This window comes from Lactuca sativa, chromosome 1, assembly GCF_002870075.4.
Source record: "Lactuca sativa cultivar Salinas chromosome 1, Lsat_Salinas_v11, whole genome shotgun sequence".
Classification (NCBI taxonomy): domain Eukaryota; kingdom Viridiplantae; phylum Streptophyta; class Magnoliopsida; order Asterales; family Asteraceae; genus Lactuca; species Lactuca sativa.
Genome location: NC_056623.2, coordinates 74262944 through 74286577, shown reverse-complemented (window position 1 = coordinate 74286577; position 23634 = coordinate 74262944). Strand labels below are relative to the sequence as shown.

The window sequence follows — 23634 nt, the reverse complement described above, 5'->3', positions numbered from 1 at the left end:
GCTAGTACCCTCCCTGCTCCGCCAGTATTCTTCGCTTTGGGGCAGTCCCTCTTATAGTGGCCCGCCTCGCCACATCCATAGAAGGTCTGGCTCACGCCAGAGCCGGGGACTTGGGTGATCGGCCTCGCCGGGGATTTACAGAAACGGACGATGTGTCCTTTCCTGTTGCAGTTAGAGCACTGCATTTCACGGCAGGGGTCGTTGTGGTGGTAATTGCATTTGCCGCACTTAGGCAAATTTCCAGCATACTACCCCACGGGAGCAGTAGCAGCAGGGGTTGTTGCGGCATGTACTGCCACAACTTGCTGCTTTTTGGCAGCTCGCTATTTTTTCTTCTCCTCCCAGAACTTCCGCTAAGTGTCAGCGGGTTTGGAGGGTTCCGGGATGGCTAGGGTTGTTGTTGTTGCAGGGGTTTTGACTCCATGGTCAATGAGTCGCTGTGCCAGTCGCTTGGCACTGTCGAAGGTAGCAGGGGTTGATGATAGGACATTCCCCTGATACGGAGGCACTAGCCCCCATATGTACCTTTCGATCTTTTTCCCTTCAGTGGGAACCATATTGGGGCAGAGGGCCACCAGTTCGCTGAATCTGGCGGTATAAGCGACTACGTTGGTGCCCTTCATGGTTAGGCTCCAAAGTTCCTGCTCCAATTTCTGAATTTCACCCCTCGGGCAGTATTCCTCAATCATAAGGTCCTTTATGGTTTCCCAACCCATGTCATTCGCCACTACGAGAGTTAGCACTTTAACGTGGTCGTTCCACCACGTCAGGGCTTTTCCTTCAAAGGCGCATGCGACATATTTGACTTTGCTTGCAGCAGGGCATGAACAAATTTCGAAGACTGATTCAGTCTTCTCGAACCATTGTGAGAGGGCAATGACTCTGCCGGTTCCATGAAAGGACTTCGGCTTGCAGTTGGTGAAATCCTTGTAGGAGCACTCTCTCGAGCGCACAATGGGTTTCAATAGGAATCGAGTTAACAGGGGTTCCACCTCTGCTGGCATCAGTAGAGTGATACTGTGCCATGGCAGTTGCCACTGTTGTAGCTACGACAGCATTCAGGGTTGCAGTATCGATAACCGGAGGAGGAGGTGGTGGTGGAGGTATAGGGTTTCGCCTTGTTGACTTGCGCGGAGGCATCTTTCAGCTATTAGTTTATACAGACAAACACCATGGTAAGAATCAATTGTAAACGGGGTGAGAGTGACACATGGACTAAATAGCCATAGTCCAACAATTGAATGAGCGTACGAATTGAGATCACAATAGGAAAGAATAGTAGGAAAACACAAGTGTACAGATTTTCCCACATATTAGATAGTTGTCAATATTACTGGTATTACTGATGTAATAAGTTTAGGGAAAATCGACCTAACAGGAGGTCTTACATCATACCATACGAAAAGTTTGACAGTTCCTAGACTCTTAATTAGAGTACTGAAAGTTAGGAATATTTTACAGACAAGTGCTACTTAGAGCACAGATATTAAAGGCTATTCCTTAACCAAAAGACAAAGATGTACTAGGCATCTTCTAACGGCGATGGGAATTCCTCGGGCGAACCCTGAGGTCTGCCACTTGACGAACCACCTCTTGAAGGTGTCGCTCATGAGCCCTCTGACGGGCTCGAAGTTCCATGACTTCAGCTCAGGAGGTAGCCAGCTGTTGCTGTAGGGTTTCATTGGTTCTCCTGGTCCGTTCCATGTCTTCTTCAAGACGACGGATGCGGATTGTGTTGACACCAGAGTTGGCGTCAATCTCCATGACCCGGTCGATGGATGCTCGACCTTGATCAACATTACGAGCTATTATGAGGATAATGACGGGCAGAGCTCGGTCAGCAGAACCACCTTCGCTGACGTTGTAAAAGCTTCGGTCCCCAAAGTATGGTAAGGGTTGACCCTGTTCGTCACTCCAGCGATTCAAGTTGGTTGCCCACAAGGGAGTAGGACCTGGGAAAGCTGGTCGAGGGTTGTTGTTCGGGGCTTGACCTACTGGCGGTAGGTTGTTGACTTCAGGATCAGAGTCAGATCCATCAGAAAATCCTTCTGCGAGGTGATCATCCAAAGGGATTGGATGCTCATCTTCGGGCTCTTCTTCGATCCACCCGACATTGCCCTCATTTGGAAAGTACGGGTCGTCGTGATGGAATCCAACCATTTAAATCTATGCGAGAAGAGAGGTATAAGAATATAGTATATATGTAGCTAGTAGTAGCACAAAATACACCTATAGTATTTTAAGTTTAGATTCTACTGATCTCCTTGTGGTATTGTTGGTAAGTTTTTAGACTTGTTAACATATCACAACCATTCTAGGGCATATGCTAATCACTCCTCGGACCAGCATAGTTGATCAGGCTATGCCATTCCCAGGACTGACCATACATCCCCGAGCTCACTTGTGATATTTAACAATTGTAATACTTTTGTTCTTGTCATTGTGACACTGATTTTAGTATGAATGCAGACTAGTATACTTAATTAAATATTTTAATATTTAAAGTATAGACTCTTGGTCAGAGTGTTTTAATCCCAAATGGGTTTATAGTTAGTATATCTTTTATGGGTTGATATACTCAATTCACTATAAACAATGCTCTGATACCAATCTGTCACACCCCAAAACCAAGAACGGCGGAAACGTTCTGGGGCAGAGGACGTCATGTAAAGTATCACAACACAGTATAACAGTAAATAAACAAACAACATCATCCATTGCATTAAATATATAATATTAATACAAGTGTGTTCTGTACAGTTATAGACACCAAAAATGTAAATCAAAATAATAAGATGAGTCTTGGAGGCGCTCCATCTTCTCAAAAGCTGGCCTCGGTACCTGTCTACTGACGACCTGAGAATACAATTTATTTTGAAAGAGTTTATCAGCATTAAGCTGGTGAGTTCATAAGTATTTTAGTGTCGGTGTTTCTTATCAAAACGTTTGAACATGGTTTTTAAGTATGAGTTTGTAAAAAGTATGTAAATGTTTGTAAGTGTTTGTAAAAGGTATGTAAATGTTTGTAAGTGTTTGTACAAGTTTGAATCTCCTAGAAAAACCTATATTTTCTATTAAAGTAGCCTTCTACCAAGGCTTAACTGTTCCGTATGTTCGTTTGTTGTAAAAGTGTGTAATTTCCCAAGTGTAACTATCATTATCAAAATATAGTTTGTACATTAATGTTTAAGTGAAATAATCACTAAATATATATAAAGGGTAAATTAATGTAGTACTGTAGTGTTGTATTATAGGAACTACTGTTGTACTAACTACCTTAAACCGGATTTATATTAAGGTATCATGTGATTAATTGTACCATACTATCGACTGGAAACAATGACAAAGGTATGGTCGTAAAAAAAAGAAATGACGTTTGGCACCCGCAGACCTGCAGGTCCGGCTGTAGCTAGCAGCAAGGTGTAGGATAGTCAATCCAGTATAGATCTATACGCAAACTCACGCTCTCCCTCCAAGAGACTCTGGCTACAACTCGGGCCATGACATTTAAGGCATGCTCCGATACAGTGGATCACAATTCTGTCAATGTATATATGTATATGTAATGTATTGTTACTCATTCTAGTATAGTTGTATATGTTCTTTTTCTAGTATAGTTGTATATGTTATCTTTCTAGTATAGTTTTATATGTACTCATAGTAATGTAATGTATATGTTCTCATAGTAATAAGTATTGACTCATGAATGAATTGACTCATTGATCTAGCAATAGTATAAGTATGATCCTGTGCTACCCCGATGGTAGCTTACTAATGATGTAACTAGTACGCATGAATATGGAAGCACTTTTATGTCTATATATGTACACATGATATATAATCAATATTGAAATGACCTTCGGACGACTACCCGATATCCCACCAGACCACATCCAAATCGAGGAAAAGGAAACAGCGCGGACGACCTTCCTAAGCCTTTTAAACATTGTTTATATAACTATACATATACAGGCATGCAATTTATTATAAGTATAACAGATTTTAAGTAAAAGTATTTGATAAGTAAAAGAGTTTGTAAAACAGTTTGAAGTAAAACAGTTTGATAAACAATTTGAATGGAAATAAAATCATTGGTTTTGTAGTTATTAATCACATGTGATTGATTTAATAACTATAATTATTCAACTTGTATTCCCTCCCATAAAAGCATTTAAAACATTTAAAAGTATTTCAAAGGTTAATTAAAGGGGTATGAACTCACTTGTGGTGAGTGGATTGGATTGAAGTATCGGATACTGTGTTAGGTGGCAAACGGAGACTTATACATACGCACGAGCCTAGTTATCATATAATGAACATATATATAACTAATTAGCCAAATAATAACTAATAAATTAAGTTGGGACACTCTAGAACATGAAAACACTTTGTATAAGTGTTATAAGTCCTAAGGGTTGCATCTAAGTTGTTGTGGGACAAGGCTAAAGGGGTTTAGGGTTCCAAAAGACCCTATATATGTGTTTACTCTTCATTAAAGCCCACACAAGGATTTTAGGATCGTAAACCCTTGAGTTTACGGCCGGAAGCTCCCAAACTTAAAGATTTTATGTGTTTTGAAGTGTTACTTGATTTCTAGAAGAAGTTCTACTTGGTGGTTTAATCCTTGGGATAGTTTAGGGCATTAAGACACTCCTTTTAGGAGTTTTCGTCCCAAAGGCCATTTCCTTTCGAGTTTACTACCGTAAACTCATATGGGAGTGGATATTTTTGTGCTTTCAAGTCCCAAACTCATGTAGGATAGGTTCTATACATTTATCTAAGGCTAATGAAGGCCTTAGGCACACATTGGTGCCCTTTTTCATGTTTACGGCCCAAGAGCCTTTTCCCTTAGAGATTACGGCTGTAATCTCTCTTTGGGAGGGGTTTATAATGTTTTAAGGTCACTCAAATAACTAGGAGTAAATCTAGGTAATTGTCCAAAGCTTTAGGAGTGTTAAAAGCACTCTTTGGTCCTTGTTTTTGGAGTTCACGGTCCAAGAACTTCTTGGGCCGTGAACACCTAAATCTTGGTGTTCTTGAATGTTTTCTAGTCTCAAATACACCTACATATAATCCTAAGATAGTTACTTAACAAGGGGAAAGGACTAGGTAGCATTTAAGCCTCATATAAGAGTTTACTCTCCAAGAACGTTCTTGGGCGGTAAACTCTCGAATCTCACAGTTTTGCTATGTAATCTATGTTATTAAGCACATTATAAGCATTATAAAACAACTAGAAAAGTGTACTCACGATTTGGGATGAAAACCCGAAGAGCCGAGAGAGAGAGAAAATGGCTTTTCTCTAGTTGGAAATGTAACTAATGAAATAATTTGGTTAAGAATCATATATATAGTCCTGGGATTTTTGGTAGAAAATATTGTTATTCAAGAAATGAACTCTAATATTATAATGTTTTGAAATACTCGAGTTTCACAAACCCATGTACATCCACTCTCCCGATATCTCCTTAAATATAAACCCTGAAATACTCAAACTTATTCGGAAAAGTCTGAAATTCACTGTAACTGGTCTAGCTTCTATTAACTTGATAATGGTCGTACATAATGGAAATTTCGGGTTGTCACACCAGGTTTAGAAAATAACATCTACGTAGGATTTTAGGCTAGAAAGAATGCATACACATGGTTTGAAACTCCATAATTCAACTCACGTAAGTTGTAACTTTTGTGGAGTTAATCAATAAATGTGTGTGTTCCTGTGTAAAGAAAGTTTCTTGCACACACAAGACTTGCAGAAATGTTCCTGTAATTTTTCTTGTTTTAAGGATTAACACCAACAAAAAGGTATCAGAACGTATGTTGCAGAGTTCAAAAGGGCATGTAGTAATCTGGTTCATGGAGTTAGATCGAGTGTTATAACTATGGATGATAATCTCCATAGTGAAACATGTAATAGCTGCCACCAAGTTGAAAAGATCTTGGTTGAACCACATTTTCAAGACAAAGTCATATTTTCAAAAGCCTTAAAAGTAGTAGGTTTTCAAGAAGTTAAAATGTATACTTTATAGATGGTGTTTGTATGGGGATAGATCCAGGCGAAAAGATTCAGGAGAATTTATGATGTTTTGAGGGTTTTGTAAAGAAACCAAATAATGAAAATGGAGTGTTTAATGAAGAATTGGATAATATTTTGTTGGGTAATAAGAGGTTAAGGAACCGTCTTCATGGTATGGTTTGATGGATATTAAATTCTATAAATGAACAAGTGATATACGGTGTGTTGTTGTTGGTGACACATGTCTTTCACCTCAAAATTGAATGAAAAAGATAAAAATGGGTGTAGACATTGTACATGTTTATCCATCAGTTTTCAAGAAGGGTTATATTTATGTTAAACATGTGGAGTGCGTTACAGGTTGTCGGTTAGCTATTACACTTTAGGGCCTAAGGGTCTTTTTTTCTGCCTTGTCCTGGGCATTTAAATTCTTTGAACCGACCCTGACTGCAAACGAACCTCCATGGCCACAAGGGTTAAGTAGTGCCAGGATTTGAACATGAATCAATAGTTTATCCACAATATCTTTCATATGTTTTACCAAGTCACCACAATCCAAATGATTGACTTGTATGCTAACATTGAACTATGTAATGAATGTTAATTGATTACACCTTGCCATTTTAAAGAAATTAAAGTTGTTTTGAACTATGGAACTATATTTTCCGCACTTTTGAAATTAAAAACTATTTTGGATTTAAAATCAAATGATTTTATATATATTTTACGTATCTTAGCGACGAGTAGTGTTTCACTATTTGACTTTGTATGTATATTGTTTATGTGGCTCGCTACTTTATTTTAATTGGATGAGAGGTTATCTTCCCTTCTTTAAGCAGGCCAATTTTCCTTTTTTATGCATAATTTCTTAATAGTTTGCTTTTAGTTTTATTTATTCTAGGCCAACTACTTATACAACATTTTATCGATGAAAATATAACTAAGTTTAATTCCACAAAAATCATTATTTATATATTGTTTTATGTTTTAGCCCAAAAATTTTAGCCTTTTTCTTTTTATCACAAGGTTGACTAACTTTAAATGCTGATGTGACATGTTGACAAGGTTTGCAATGTAAGTTGCAACACCATCATCAGTTAAAAAATTGATCGGATAAATGAACGAACTTAAACTCGAACACATGGATTTTCATAGAGAGGGGAAGCACATTTTCCACTCAACCCTCTATTAAAATACGACCTTTTTACCACTAATCCAATGAACTTTTTCTTACACAAATTACCTTATGTTCTTAATCCAGTGATGATGTAGGATGTTGACAATGTTTACCGAGTTGTGTAGTGGTCTCTAGTTATGGTGAAATTAGTTATTAATTTAAAACTAAATTTTATACATCAAGTTTTTGATATCGTTGCCGGAAAACAATTTATATTATTTGGATTATGTGGTTACTGATTTCATTAAAAGCTTGTATTTTTATTGTTAGTTTTGTTTTTAGTCCCATGGATTTTTTTTTTCCAAAATGATGTTTTTTGTAGATTTTTACAGAGTTTTAGTTTTGTAATCACATAAATATGAGGTGACGTTTTACAAGGAGCATGTTCCACGAGCTGACTCAGATCAACATGGAGAAGATAAAACAGAGACAGGACACATGTTTGGCAAAGACAAGTTTAGTCCAAATTACTCAACGTAAGAAAATTTCACTGTTCATATTACACGACACGTTCTTAGACCGGATGCGCCACTTAGTAACTTCTGTTCGTGACGAAAATCCCTCCAATCGGAAAACATGAGGCGTGTACCACTTTTATGCAATGCGTATTGTGCCATTTTCTGAATTATTGTACTTCCAAGTAGTGGCAGACACAAGGACAAGTTCTCAGATGTTGCACACATGATTTTATGGATACCACGCAGGAAAAAATTTGAAAAAATTTAAATTGTGCTGCAAAACTTAAGGGTTGGGTCGGCCATCCCGAGAATCCCCTAAATCCGCCTCTGCTTCCAAGAGTTACACGTAGCATCCACCAAAATTCTAAATAACGTAAGGCGTAAGTTTGACGGCAAGGTCAAGCCTAAGTCATGAAATTTATCAAATTTTTAGAAACGTTATATTATCATTTAATATTAAAAAAAAATTAACAAAACTGAATTGTTTTAGGCCCGATAAAAAAATTACAAAAACAAAAAATCTAAAAAATATGCGTCTTAAAAAAAACACGTGTCATAACGCGATAAGGCTCGCATTAACACGATATTTAGACGTCATGTTTAACAACCCAACCTTAAACGTTTTCATAACAGCTATATCACGGCTCACACAATAACACGCGTTGATGGACACCATGACACACCTTTTAAAACAATGAAATCCACCTAGTTCATACACACATTAAATACTCAATCCTACCTTTTGATATAGAGTGAATTACATTAAATATTGTGGTTCTGAATGTGTGATCTATTTGCTTGTTTATTTCAAGCAAAACCAAGTTGTTGCAAATAAAATTTTCAAAAGACGTGACAACAATGCCCCTTAGATTATCGCTTGCATTCATAATTCATGTAACACGTTTTATTTGCTTTACATATATATATATATATATATATATATATATATATATATATATATATATATATATATATATATATATATATATATATATATAATGTAGATGGACAATTATTGTGTCGACGTGTGGACAGTGCTATTCTATGAGAATTACTAATTGAATAAGTTGTTTAGTAATGCGTATACGTTAAATCTTACAAAAATATCGTCATTTTTATGTATTCTCACTAATTTTTATTCATTTTTGTTATCAAACATCGTTTTTTACTCATTTTCATTCTGACAGAATACAAATCAATAAACATTCTGACAACATTCTGACAGAATGAGAATAATAATAAAAAGTCTATAATAACTTTATAGACGATTTAATTAGTGAGAATGTATGTTAATTTATGTAAAATTAAATGTATTCATATTATCAAACAACTTATTTTCTTTGTCATTCTACAGAATAACATTGTCCGCAAGACCACACAATAAATGTTAATCCACATTTGAATATATATATATATATATATATATATATATATATATATATATATATATATATATATATATATATATATATATATATATATATATATATATATATATATATATATATATATATAGTACATTTAGTTTATCGAAAGTTGTCGCTTCAGTTTCACTTATCTTGTGACCTTGTTTTCTTTCGTTCATTTATTCCTAATTTTTATGTGTGTGCTTTTAATTTTTAAATTATGACTCGGTCAAGTCTATTCCAAAATCAAAAAACCCTCACACACTAGTTTCCTCGAATGCAAACACATTGCAAACAACATTTTTCTTGTTTGCCTTACTATGTTAGAGGATCCTTTTGTAATTTTGTCAATATCTATACCGATCAAAAGAAGATGTAGGGTGCATTTGCTCTTTGGGCATGATAAAGCTCTATAATTATGCATAGGTATTGCAATGTATTCTCAAAACTACACAAAGATATGACGGAAATGACAATTATGTCCTAGTGTGGTTTGTATGTGATACGTAATAATGGATGAAAGTAAATGGCTTGAATGAGAAGGACCAAGAACAAAACATACTAACCCAACGATTTGACAAAAAAATTAGTTGACTTACAAAATTAAATTGAAGTGTAATTTTCACTTGATTGGTATTGACAGGGCCGGTCCAAGTTAATTTGAGGCTCGGGGCAAAAGCAAAAAATTCGCCCTTCAAAATTTATTAATCGCAAACGATAATACAATAATGTCTATGAAGACGAGTATTATATATATATATATATATATATATATATATATATATATAGAAAAGTGAATATACCCTTAAGGGTATATAAGCTTAAATACCCAAACACGTTATAATACGTCATTTTGTTTGATATATATATTCATTATAATGTTCTTAAACTTCAACCCCTAACTTGATTTACTTTCAAGATTTTCCAATTTCCACTATTATCTTTCTCTTATATCATATCTTTTTGCCGAACACCTACTAGTCTATATATATTGTAGTTGAAAATGAAAAATATTTAAAAGGAAGATAAATGTGTAATTTATAAAAATCATGAAAGTAAATCAAGTTAGAAGTTAAATTATAAGAACATTAGACAATTAGAATGTATTATATAATACAAAACGACGTAATATAGTGAGTTTGGGTACCTAAGCTTATATACCCTTAAGGAGTTAAATATATATATATATATATATATATATATATATATATATATATATATATATATATATATATATATATATATATATATATATATATATAACCATTGACAAAAAAGCGACCCATTTTTTAAAAAAAAAAAACCCTGTTTTAGTGGTTTATAAAAATAATATTAATAATAATCAAGGGACCATTTTATAACTTGGTTGGTTTTTGAATAATGAAGAAGAATGTAGAGGTTATTTTTTTAATTTAAATTCCAATTCAACTAAATCAGGTGTAGGATTCAAATACATAAAATAGATTTATAATAAGATGTTACTCACCATAATGATAAGTAATACATAAAAAAAAAAAGATTTTTTTTATCATCCTCGTTTGATTATGATAAAACAAAAAGTAATAAAAGAAAAAGGGGGCGTCTTATTCTTCTCCAACAAAGTAATTTGGTTATGATAAAAAATAAAAAAGAAAGCAATAAAATTTGGTTATGATAAAAAATAAAAAAGAAAGCAATAAAAGAAAAAGGGCTCCTCTTTTCTCCAATAGAATAATATAAGAACAAATAAATATTTAAAACACATGTGAGTATGAGAATCGAACCTGGAGCAAAGGCAGCATCCTAACTAACTCAACTAATGAAATCTTGAATTATTATTTAACAAAACTTTTATATATATATATATATATATATATATATATATATATATATATATATATATATCAAACGAAGTTAATTTTAGGGGCCCAATCCGAAATGAGGCTTGGAATTGTCGCCCAACTTGTCCATCCTATTAGGCCGGGCCTAGGTATTAATGCAATATAGTCCTTTTTATTTTTCTATATGAATGTCAAGATAAAATTTAGATATTTAAATATATAATTATAAATTTCATATATGTTGACTGATATTATTATATCATTAAGAAATTATATTTATAAAAGTAATAAAAAAAGTTTTTCTTTTTTTATAAATAATCCAAAGATATATCTTATTTTCTCACCGCATAAAACGGATTGTGCATTGACCTGTCCATTTTCAAGCAATTACTACATTCATACGAGGTCAATATCGTAATTTCGTGGGATTTAACCCTAAAAGGAGCCGAGCATATAAAGCTACGTCTACTACAACTAAACACGCCGCTATGGATCCTTACGCTGGATACCCTGCGGCTACATCCGGTTCTATTTTGCATTTCTCTACAGATTTTCTCAAATTCTGATTCAATTTCCGTAAATCGCATCATCAAAATCGTTCGTTATTTTTAGTGGAGTTTATCGTCGTTGATTTCTTAGTCGGATTCATTATGTATATATTGTTTTCGATGGATCAAGATGATGAAATACTGAAGATGGGTTTTCTGATTTGGGTTTAAAATTCATCAGCCGTGATTTCTTTGTTTAAAATGGTTGTGTCATTCGTTCGTTATTCAATCTGATGATGAAACTGAGTGGACACCAAGCTCTTTGTCAAAATCATTGACAATTAAAAATTTGTTATGTAAGATTATGAAATACTTTTGAAATCTTAAAAATTTGTTATGTAAGATTATGAAATACTTATGTAAAATTTCTTATGTAAGATTATGAAATTCTTATGTAAGATTATGAAATACTTATGAAATCTTAAAGTTAGGTTTTTAGATTTGGGTTTAAAGTTTATCCGCCGTGATTTTTTTGTTTAAAATGGTTATGTCATTCATTTATTATTCAATCCGATGATGAAACTGTGTTGGCAAACATAGTCTATTGTGAAAATCATTAACAATTAAAATTTTGTTGTACCGGTGAAAATCATTAACAATTAAAATTTTGTTGTACCGGTGAAAGAAATATGAAGAGCCATTGATTCAAAGGTTTGCAAGGTAATGATATGGTAATTCAGTTAAGACGATTAAGACGATTACGGAAGGCTATAACCAGAAGATATCTAGAACGCCCACATATCCAAACATAGCCACCGAGGTTGGGCGGTACATGTACATCGACTCAAAAGTTTGCAGGATAAGGCGCAAATCAACCATAAATAACTGGTAGGCAGTCTTTGGGAACATGTTCACTAACAATGTGAGCGATAAGGTTAACAATCTTACTAGTTTTACTTTTTAGACGAGAGGATTTTCTGCGCTATCTATTTTTTATTTGTTTTATTTTTTGCTTTGTTATTCCGATATTTTGGAATATTTTAAAGTGTTGTCAAAATCATATATGTATAAATAGTTATAGTTAGTTATCATTTTTGAAGATTTATTATCTTTCTTGAAGATATACTTAGTTGATCGTTTCAGTAATAACGTGACTATTAGTTAAACATTAACATATGTTTTATTGGATTTTAATCATATGTTGCCAATTTCAATAGTTGATTGAAAGGCTTATGTTTTATGGAAGTTTTTAATACAATGGATACATTATTATACTTGAATATGAATAAGAATGGAAATTTATTGAGGTTTTAAATAAAATTTAAAATAGGTAACAAAGGAAAGACAAATTTGTGGAAGTTTTAAACACAATTCAAAATCGACAACCAAAGAAAACGATTGATGTAATGACGAGGTCTTATCTTCAAGAACATATTATTTATTTTGTTTAAAATTGACATTACAATAGAGTAAGAATGTATTTGATTATTAAGACCACTCATATTTTAAAAATACATTCTACAACGAATTTATCGTCAACTATATATATTATCATACGAAAATTCGATTTTGCACAAAGTTTCAAATATTGTTAACTTATGACCGGTCTTAATAATCAAATATGTTTTTACTTTGCTATATTGTTGACACTAATCTTAATTTAATGAGAATTACTAATTTAAAACATCACAACTAATAATAAATTCTTAAAGATGATTATACCTTTATAGAGAAATAGTTTCAGAAAATGATAGTATTTTTGTAATAATAAATATCAAGAATTATAATCATACTAAGATAGTTATTGTTTAGGGGTGAGGGTTTTAGAAAACAAAAGAAAATTGGTTTTGGGTCGATCCATTTATACCAACGGTTTGCATTAGCCATACTACTCTCATTAATAAGTAAAGTATAATGCTAATATATTTAGTTTGAATAGTAGTTAAATCAAACTATCAATAAGGTAGGTTCATACGTAGACGTACAATTATTGTGTAGATGTAAGGATTAATTTACACCAATCATTTCAAAAACCTAATAAAATCTATATTATAATCTTTGTTTTAGTTAATAATGTTAATTATTAAATCAAATATTAATAAGCTAGTTACCTTGGTTTTTTCTATAACCCTATTTATCTTTCTCCTTCTCTTTCTCTAATCGCCCACCATCCTCAACACCATCGACCCCATTTAGCGAACACGTTAGAATTTTGGGTATGAGATTTGTAGATATAGAGGGATTGTTTCATGAACTAATTAATGTTGCAGCAAATCCAAGGTTTGAAATTTACTTATTTCTTGTTTTTTCGTTCATCCATAACTAATTACATTGAGTATTTTCCGTCGACATAGTAATTAAATCCATGGAGGGATGCCTCGTGTTTGGGTAGTGCCCTACTTTTCAAAAGTTAATACATAGTATTCAGTTTATTCATGAGGTATTTTATAAATAGTAAAAACTTAAAAAAAATATTACTAATTGGAACCAGAAAATCTTATAGTGTTCTATAACTCTTTTTTAACCTAATGCAAAAGTTGTGATAATTAATATCGCAATAGTAATGGTAATTTAATATTACATGTTTTTCTTCTAAAAATGATCTTGTTGAAGACTCATTCAAAGATATAGCTCAGAACGTTGGGCCAGTGTTATACGAAGTGGAATTTATTAATTTTGAATAAGCGTTATATGTTTATATAAAAGTTTAGGAGTCTTTTGTGTGTTTTAATTGTAAGCCTAAATAAAGATTGTGTGTTTAATGTATTTTGAGTCGACAAATAAAACAACTATTTTCATGTCTTCTGGCAGCATATTGTAAGAAGTTAGGATGCATGATTTGTATTTTTCTTCATATCAACTAACAAAATAGTATGTGTTTACTTACATATCGTAGAATGGTATTCTTACATAATTTTATTCTCGGTTTTTCATCTGATGTTATTCACACAGAATGTCATTTTTGTAAAAATGGTTGGAATTAAGTTGATCATGAACCATTGAAGAAAATCAACCGCATTCGTTCAGGAATTTTATATTTGAGAATGTTATTTTTTTTTTCTAAGAATTTAATTTATTTTTATGACATTGATATAATATGTATAAGACTATTATTATTTAAGAAATGTGTATGAATCTATATTTACTTTCAGATCTCTATGAATTTTGTAGGAATATGTATTCTGACATTCTTATAAAATATCATTCTAACAGAATTTCAATATGACAGAATAAAATCGGATATGATTAAAAATTACATTAAAATTAGAATTTATCTAATTAAAAAAAAATCATAATTCAAAAGTAAGAGAATCCAATATCCCTTATAATCGGAAAATTTATTTTTTTCTTTTTAACTTGTGTTTCCTAATTTGAAGGTAATGCATATATATAATATTTTCCTTATTTTTAATTAAATTGTATAATTCTATTTTTTTTAATTTAATAATATAGGGAAATCAGTTTCTTAAAATAACTAAAATCATTGGTCAACATTCATCTAAAGTTGACTGATTTTTAAGTACATATCAATAAATACATATGTATATACTAACTTTAAACATCTATATCTATATAAATACATACATATGTACTTACTTTTAGATAACGACGACACTTGCGATTTTTGGTAGTTACGAGAATTTGTTACAAAACACCTTTTATTACAAAAAATGATCGTCTTTATTTATTGAAAACTTGGTTTTTAAGAAAATCTTTTATCTTTTTAATATCTTTAAGGATATTCCTAGTAAGAATTACTTCACCTAGATAAACTTACAAGACTCTATAAACATATTATATTTTAAACTATAAGCGTTAAGGCGTGTTCGACTTGGAGCGTTTGAGAGCTTCTAGCTTCTAGCGTTTGACAAAATGTTCCATTTTGAACAAAAAAAAAACCTTGTTTGGCAATACAAGCTTCTAGCGTTCGGTTTAAACAAAACATTCCAAATCCAAATGTTATTTCACGTAACGTTTAACAAAACGCTACAAGCTGCAATCCACCCGCTAACCGCTACCAGCTAGTTTTGTCGAACACACCCTAAGTAAATCGTTTTCTAGTTACTCAACCCCAAACTCTATCAAGAAATAGGAGAATTTCAATTCCATTTCCTAAGAGCCTGCTTCAGCCCATTAATAGATCTTAAAACTTTATAATATAGCATCTTATCAAGAACACAACACAACAATAATATTATTTATGTAAAGATGAAACAACTTCCATAGTTATAGTTTATATAAAGACAAGCAACACTCGTGATTAACATGTTTTGCAACATGTGAAAATGTTCCATCAAAATAGTTCCTCTCATTTTGATTGTAAGTTTTTCTCAAAGTTGTCCATCTTTGTGAATTTATATTTGCACAATGTATTGAAAGATTCATTCCTATGTAATCTTAACATTGGTACTGGTTTGATATCTCAAACTTAGCTTAATTAAGTGTAGGTCAATACCTAAAGGACTAAATGTGAGTAGTTGAATAGTTGGAGGGCTATCGTGTATAAGCTGAATGGTTGGGATGTTTGCGATCGACCTTGAAACTTCACATTTGTTTTGACAATGAAAAAACTTTATAAACTCTCGCTTCAACTCCTCTCACCTTTTTGAGTTTTATTGTAGGTTGCTTGTAACCGTAGGCCATAGGGTCAAACCCATTGGGATATATGTACAAAACCCAACCCCAAGCTTTCTTTTATTTAAGAATCAAACCCTAATCTCTTATTATACATTAATTTTTTTTTAGTTTATAAAAAAGACACAAACCCATTAGTATTCATAAACATCCAATATCAAAAACATTGTGAACTAAATAGAACTCAAGAGATGTTCATTAGCCAACTTCATAAGAACAACAAACGGCTCGATGGTTGCAAGCTTCGCATTGTCCTTAGCTTCTTCCTTAACCTCATACTCAATCGTTGTTTTCACAAGACACGAAGAACCCATCTCATCATTCAGATTATCCTTCACCTCAATCCGAACTCTATAAAGTGTGAATCCAAAATCCAAATGCCCTCCTTCAATAATCTCCGCTTCTCTCACCTTCTTCTCATCATCAATCATCGTGTACTTTTCTTTATAATATGAAATCTCTGACCCTACACATATACTAGATAAAAACCGTTAGTGGTACAGTTTACTATTTTTTTTATCAGATAAAACCGTTGAAACTACCTGGCTTGAATGTGATCTTGATTATGGTACCGACGCCACCATCTCCTTCAACGACCTCAAGGTTATCGAGGATTTGTTTGGCAATGTCTCCGAGTTTGATTGATCCGTAGAGATCCCATGCTTTGTCTGCGGGTACCTTCACTTCAACTTCTTTTGATAATGTTCCGAACATTGTGTTTGAAGTATGAGATTTTAATATTGTTCACATTTGGTTCATATGTTTGGTATATGTAGAAGTAAAAAGGCATCGAGGTAGATATGTAGAAGATAAGACATGTGTGGTGTAAGCTAAAACCTGAGGAGTTATATTTTTCTATTTGTCAACCACAATATTTGCAAAGTTGTACTATCATAATCCTAGTATTATTTAATTTTTAAAATCTTCATATAATTTCACTTAAATTCCAATATAGGATACAAACAGTCGCAATCATTTCATTTCTCCTGGTTGGCTTGAAGGTTACAAATGAATTATTTATATAAATACTTTAAAATACTCTGAAATTTCAAAATAAGATTATAATAGGAGATGGTTCTTTTCGGAAAGTAACAATACAGCTTATGGAAAATTATGATATCATGAAAAATCATATAATTAAAAAAAAATGTATACATTTTCATATGAAATAGATATAGAACACTTCCCTTGTGGAAGAACCTAGAGAAGGAATATTATTTCTTTACAATCCTTCAATTCAATCCCATGATAAACTAATAAGAATTTTTTTGGTAATACTTAATTCCAACTTCGGTTATCAAAGTTATACATCAAAATATCAAACACTATCTAACGTTTAGAACGCTGAGATACTATGCTATTTTGGTAAATAGGTTTGAAACTATACCTATTTCCTATTTGATAAATATTTTTTTAAATACACCTATTTGGTCAAAAACTCGTTTAAAATTATTAAAACTCTTCGACTCGAAAAAAGTCAACAAATCATATAGCAAAAAAGAAACGACTTTAGATAGAAATCCAATAGTTGTGTTGTAAAAATAGTATAAAATCATTTAAAAAAATAAATAAATAGCTGATGTGTTGTAAAAATCGTATAACATCATTGGAAAAATCCTGAAAACATGAGGTTGATGTCATTTGACCTTTGCTCATCCCTATATTTATTAATTTATATATGAAAAGTGATCATTTTGGTGGTTATCTCTAAAAGGAAACCCTAACCCTAACTCTAACTGAAACCGAAACCAAAAAAATTATTCAACTAAAAGTACAAGAAAGATGATAAATACCCGGGGGATTTGGATTTTCCCATTTGCATAAATCTTAAGGAGTACAATACTTAACTCTACCACAAACCACATATGTTACGGATGGGGTTTAAAAAAACGCATATGTTTTCTCTTGCTTCTTCTATGTTTTCTTTTCCTTTCAAAATATCCGTGTTCTCTTTCCATTTCCCAGATTTACATTTCCACTTTGTCCTTTCCTACTCATTCATCATATAACAAAAACAACCCACAAAATATTCATTTCAATTCCAAAATCACCTGCACTTCCACTTCCAACATCAAAATCAGCAAACCGTTCGCCCATAACATATTGATGCAATGTAAAGATTCTTTGACCATTTCTCCTGCAAATTCAACAAACAAACATCATTTTCATTTTCTTCACATTTTTGCTCCCTGATTTGAGATTACCTTAACATGAGTGCTTGGAAATGTAGATGTTCTTAAAGTTTCTTGAGTCTCATCCATCATTTTGCGTCTTGGAATGCTGAGTATAAAAGCAGCTTGATCTGCTGTAGCAGCCATAGATGTTATCCTGTACCCACTCTCCCATCTCCTGTGTATTCCTTCACTCGGGTACAGAAAATCAAGCTCCACCACCTACAATCAACAAGGGTAAAATCGTAATTCTTGATTGTTTTCTTATACATCAACACCCATACTCATGCTCATACTCATACCTGTTCGGAGTATCCAGAGTTTCTTGACATCACAACACCCCACCGATTGCCAGCTGTCGTCATGGAAGTCACGTGAAAACCTTCTTTCCATTTTTTGCTTATCCACTTGAATGGAAACGACTCGCTCACTTTATACGACTGCTGTGTGTAAGGTGTCCCTGAAAAAAAAATACAAAAATAAATAAATATAATACAAAGTTAAATATAAAGTATAAACAATCAAATAAATAAACCTTCTCTAACCTTTAGACATAACAACCAAAGAGCTTCCATTTGCAGCACCAGCAATGGAGCTGATATAAAAATTCTTTTCCCACTGTTCCATTATCCAATCCTGAAGTGTAGTATAAATATATAAATAAATAAAAGAATACCCTTGTTAGTTATTTATTTAACTACCAAATTCGGAAAACTAATTAATAAAATAAAATATAAAAATAAAACCTTGTGAAGAAAGACGGATGATAATTCATAAACTTGAGAACAGAAACCAGTTCCTGCATCCATAATTAGGGCCCAAAGATTTGAAGCTGAAGCCACACAGCTTATGTATAAACCATCTTCATTTCCCTTTTCTACATGCTGACGAAGCCTTGTATCCGCAACATTGTAATGATATCTGTAATTAATTAATTAATATTAATTATTAAATGCAAGTTAAATTACCAAAAAAAAAACAAAAATTACCTTTGTTTCATGGGGCGACGTGCATTGTAAACTGATATCCATTGTGTAGCAGGACTACCTAATCTTACTTTCTTTTTTGGTTGTTCATCTTCTTCTAAATTTATAAGCAATCTACCTCGCTTTTGTCCCACCTAGTAAAGTAAATCAAAAATTCAAAAAAGTAAATAAGTGTCTGAAACTTGTATGATTTGATTGAAAAAAGGGTCGGTTTGGTAATTTGAAAAGTTAAGATGATAAGGAAAGAAAACCTTGAGGGCCCCATCAATTCTGATTGGTCTTAATGATGTAACTGGTTCGATAAGAGTGTCAAAGAAAGATATCATTTTAGCATAATTTGGTTCCTCATCAAATTTCATAATTGTAACTGCTTCAAGGAATTGTTTGAAAGGTGCAGGACAAAAACAGCACATGAGCTCAGGTGAAGTCGCCATTTTCTTCTTGCAGACAAGGAAACTTTTGTTGTCTCCCTGTAACATTTAAGAAAATAAATAAACATTTTAATATGATAAAAGATGATTAATAATAAAAAAGAAAAAGAAAAGAGAAATGACCTGGTATCCTTGCCATGGTAACCTTCCTTTTATGAGAAATATTAATGTGTATGCAAGTGACTCTAGGTCATCTCTTCTACTACCTGTACGACCTAAATGTGCATGTACACTCGCGTATCTTATTGTTCCCCTGTTATAAAATATAGAATCGAATCATGCATGGAAATTGAATAAAGATATGTTATTATTATATTTAAATAAAAAAAACAAACCTGAAAATATCAGGTCGTTGATCGTATTCAACGTGCTGATTAGATGATGAATCTTTCCATTTCGAAGCTGAAGGAATAAGATTTTATGAATTAATGATGCGAGTTTAATTCAATATTAGGAAACAATATAAATGTGTTGAACGAATATAATTATGGGACTTATTTTGTTGTTATAGAAAGCATACCCAAGCCAAGATCGATAAGATATAGCTTCTTTTCATCAACTGATCCAGGTTGACCAAGTAGAAAGTTTTCAGGTTTCACATCTCCATGAACAAACCTTTAAGAAAAGAGAGATAATTAGGTTTAAAAAAAACATATAAAAACTATGCTTCAAAAGGTAAAATGTGAGCAAATCTTATCTTACCCCTTTGCATGAAGCTTTTCAAGAATTGATATTGCCTCAACAGCAATGCAAGCTGCCATACTTGGTGACATTCTGAAAAAAGAAAATGATTAATGATTTGAAAAAAATATTTGATTGAATAAATGGGTGTTTTATACTTTTATGTAAGATATTAAGATCACAAAGAAAGTCTTACGATTGGCCTAAAGAATTCCAAACATCCCAAAGACTTGGTCCAAGCATGTCCATGACCTGAAAAAGATTCAATTTTTTTCATGCCATGCCATAAAGAAGCAACAGATATATCCAGGGGTAAAAAAGTCAAAACTTACCAGAATGTAAAAGTCACCTTGCCGACCCTTGTAGTGAACCCATGGAATCCCATAACATCCATTCAATGTGCTATTTGCATTAAAAGGTCAAGAAATTAGAACATAGATAATTAGATATTATATAATAACCGAAGTTCTTAACAATTAGGGTTTGATCTTTGATATTTGATCTTTGATGCATACCTGTACACTTGCCACTCATAAGGAGGACCATAGTTGCAACCTTTACTATTACGATGCTCAAACTTCAATGCTACTTCAACTGCATCTGGACCTGTTCTACCACTGCCACCTGTCACCCTTCTACCAACATAAACCTGACCAAAACCACCCTTTCCCAGCTTCCTTTCAGTCTTATACATAGGAGAATTTCCCACCTGTACTCTTTCAGGAACAGGAGTTGCATTTCCTTCTTCTTCAACTCCCATTATTTTATCAGCACTTCCACCCTCCATATCTTTATCTGCAACACCAGGTTCTACAGCTCTAACACCAACACCAACACCAGCAGCAGCTTTGTTATGATTAGGAAGAATCTCACAATGTGGCTCAGGGTCTAAATCAATTAACCTAATGCCTCTGCCTCTACCAGTTGGCCTCACAACAGGGATTGCTGCTGAAGGCCCTTTTGCTACACCTGCAGCATTTCCACCTCTTCCTCTTCCACCACCAGTTTTTCTTCTTGTTCTGTTTTGAATGGGAGCAACAATGTCTTCAGCTTGATCAACAGGTTGAATATCTCCAATCCGTTTTGATCTACGTGCTCCACTACGAAGTTGTGGCATCGTCACCCATGCAAATTATATCCAGCTCATTTCCCCTAAGCAGCACCTTCAAGCCTCTGATTAACTACACAAGAAGAAACGGATTATAACGTGTAACAATGGTGGAGTTATCAATTTTGTGCCTAATTCATTGAAATATGTCATCTTTAGGGTACAATAGGAATGGAAATTTGGAAGTATGAGTGAAAAGTTGCTTACTTAGAAAGCAAAACATGTCAAAAATAATATAATACTAATTTTAGCAAAAATAACAAGTTGATAAATATAGAAGATTCTGATTTCTGCACTCTATGCTTTAAGGTTTTGATTCGTTTGGAGACAGAAAATCTACTCCAAAGCGATGGTAATCAACAGCATACAATAAACACATCTATCACATTTCAAATCAACAAAATTAAAACTTGCACAACTTTCTTTGTCAGGAGTAAAAGTACACAGGGAGTAAAAAATAAATTTACTTTGAGGACGCAAAACAATTTCTGGACCAAAACAGTGGAATAGAAGAATCAATAACTCAAAATCGGACAAAAAGATGATGCGGCATCTATGTGAAAAACAAAATCAGACAGTCTGAAGACAAATAACTCAATAAACCTAGCTCATTCGATAATCAAACGGCATCTAAACTCTGAAGCATTATCCGAGTGTTAAATTGGATTAAACGACGTAGACAACAGACACCAAAAGAAGACTCAAAGAAAACCGCAGGCAGATCGTACCTCAGGAACCGCAAAATCAAGTCGATCGGCGAGAAATGCTTGATCAATCCGCACATTCGGCACAGGAAAACCTAATTTTACGAGTCGATCGGCTGTCAGATCTTTCGAGTTAACCTGTTCCTCCACCTTATCTAAACAAATTCCAAAAAAATCAAAACCTTCTGCAACAAAAGTAGAAAAACTGATTGATCAATTTAGGGATTTTTATGAACGAAGGGAAGGGAAACTGATGATAAATTTAGGTAAGAGAGATTCGAGATGAAGCACGTAAAAATTGCGATGTACTCTTGTGATTCTTGCGGCTATCGGTGTGTTTCTCTCTCATATATGTACGTACATTTTTTTTGTATATATATTTACACTCACTGTGTCCTTCTCTCTCTAGATAATTTTTTATTATTTTTATTTGAATATTTTCATGAAACTGCCATAGAAAAGTGGAGAACATGAGGCATGCAACACATGTGGCCTTGTGAATGCTCAAATATTGTTTTTTTCCTCCACAAAAAATAATATTAGATTTTCTTTTCTTTAGTGTGATAAAATCCATTTTAAAAGGATATTTTAAACATAAAAAAATTTAGGCTATTTGAAAAAAATAGACAAAATTGTAAATTTGATCCTTATGGTTTGCAAAAACATTTGGATGAGGTCCTAAAAGTTTTCAGCTTGCACCGAAGGTCCAAAATCAAAGTTTATGGGTTTTTAGTCCATTCTGTCTTAGTCCGTTTGTTCGGAGCCGTTAGGGCCATCACGTGCCCTCCATGTGAGGGCATTTTGGTCATTTTGCTTCTCAGCCTCCGTTGTCGCCACTTCAATTAATAAGATTGCGGACTGTACTTCACTCCTTGATCTTCTCCCATACCTCATTTATCAATCAAGTCGCAAAAACGCTAACCATTGTGTGAGAATCGATTTTCCTTCATGCTTTTGAAAATGTGGGGACTTAGAAATGTTGGAGAGAATGCTAACGTTTAAGAAGTTTATGGTAAGATTCAAACTTTGAAAAACTCTGTATTTGATGATCAAGTTTCAAACTTTGAAAAACTCTAACAATCGTCTCTTTCTGTTTTGAAGATGGTTACCCCAACATATTCTCTATTGAACTTCATCACGGAGGGAGTTTCACAAAGTTTCCAAATATCAGGTATATTAATGGGCAAGTAAGGTACTTTGATGTTGTCGACATTGATGAATTTTATGTGCATGAACTAGACTTGATGATGAGAGAATTAGGGTATGATGGTACTGAAATCATGTATTACCATTTTCGATTGCCTAATGAAGGATTTGACTTTGGACTACGAGCATTAAGTAATGATGATGATGTGCGTAATCTCTCATAGTATGTTACCCATAACAAAATGATTAAAGTGTACACATATCATGGTCAAACGAACTTGCTTACATATTTTATGTCCCCAAATGGTCCAAAAAGGGTTATAATAGAAGACATGGACAATCAAGATCATCCTAGACCCTCATCACCTGTAGTTGCTCATAAATTGGTAACTCCAATCCAAATTGAT

The 23634-nt window shown here is 33.1% G+C and overlaps 2 protein-coding genes across 2 annotated transcripts; both read right to left on the bottom strand.

Annotated features, from left to right (window-relative positions):
* Nucleotides 1-16034: 16034 nt before the first annotated feature.
* On the bottom strand, nt 16035-16760 carry LOC111900828 (norbelladine synthase). The gene is made up of 2 exons (XM_023896719.3): nt 16543-16760; nt 16035-16466 (listed from the first exon to the last, which is right to left on the bottom strand). Exons 1-2 carry the CDS (start codon nt 16712-16714, stop codon nt 16174-16176), a joined length of 465 nt encoding a protein of 154 aa, XP_023752487.1. The 5' UTR covers nt 16715-16760; the 3' UTR covers nt 16035-16173.
* Nucleotides 16761-17783: 1023 nt separating this feature from the next.
* Nucleotides 17784-22444, bottom strand: LOC111900820 (casein kinase 1-like protein HD16). The gene is made up of 15 exons (XM_023896710.3): nt 22106-22444; nt 20785-21450; nt 20602-20671; nt 20466-20521; nt 20291-20362; nt 20109-20203; nt 19924-19990; nt 19712-19841; nt 19409-19627; nt 19161-19291; nt 18918-19092; nt 18717-18807; nt 18474-18631; nt 18205-18393; nt 17784-18137 (listed from the first exon to the last, which is right to left on the bottom strand). Exons 2-15 carry the CDS (start codon nt 21384-21386, stop codon nt 18078-18080), a joined length of 2115 nt encoding a protein of 704 aa, XP_023752478.1. The 5' UTR covers nt 21387-21450; nt 22106-22444; the 3' UTR covers nt 17784-18077.
* Nucleotides 22445-23634: the final 1190 nt, after the last annotated feature.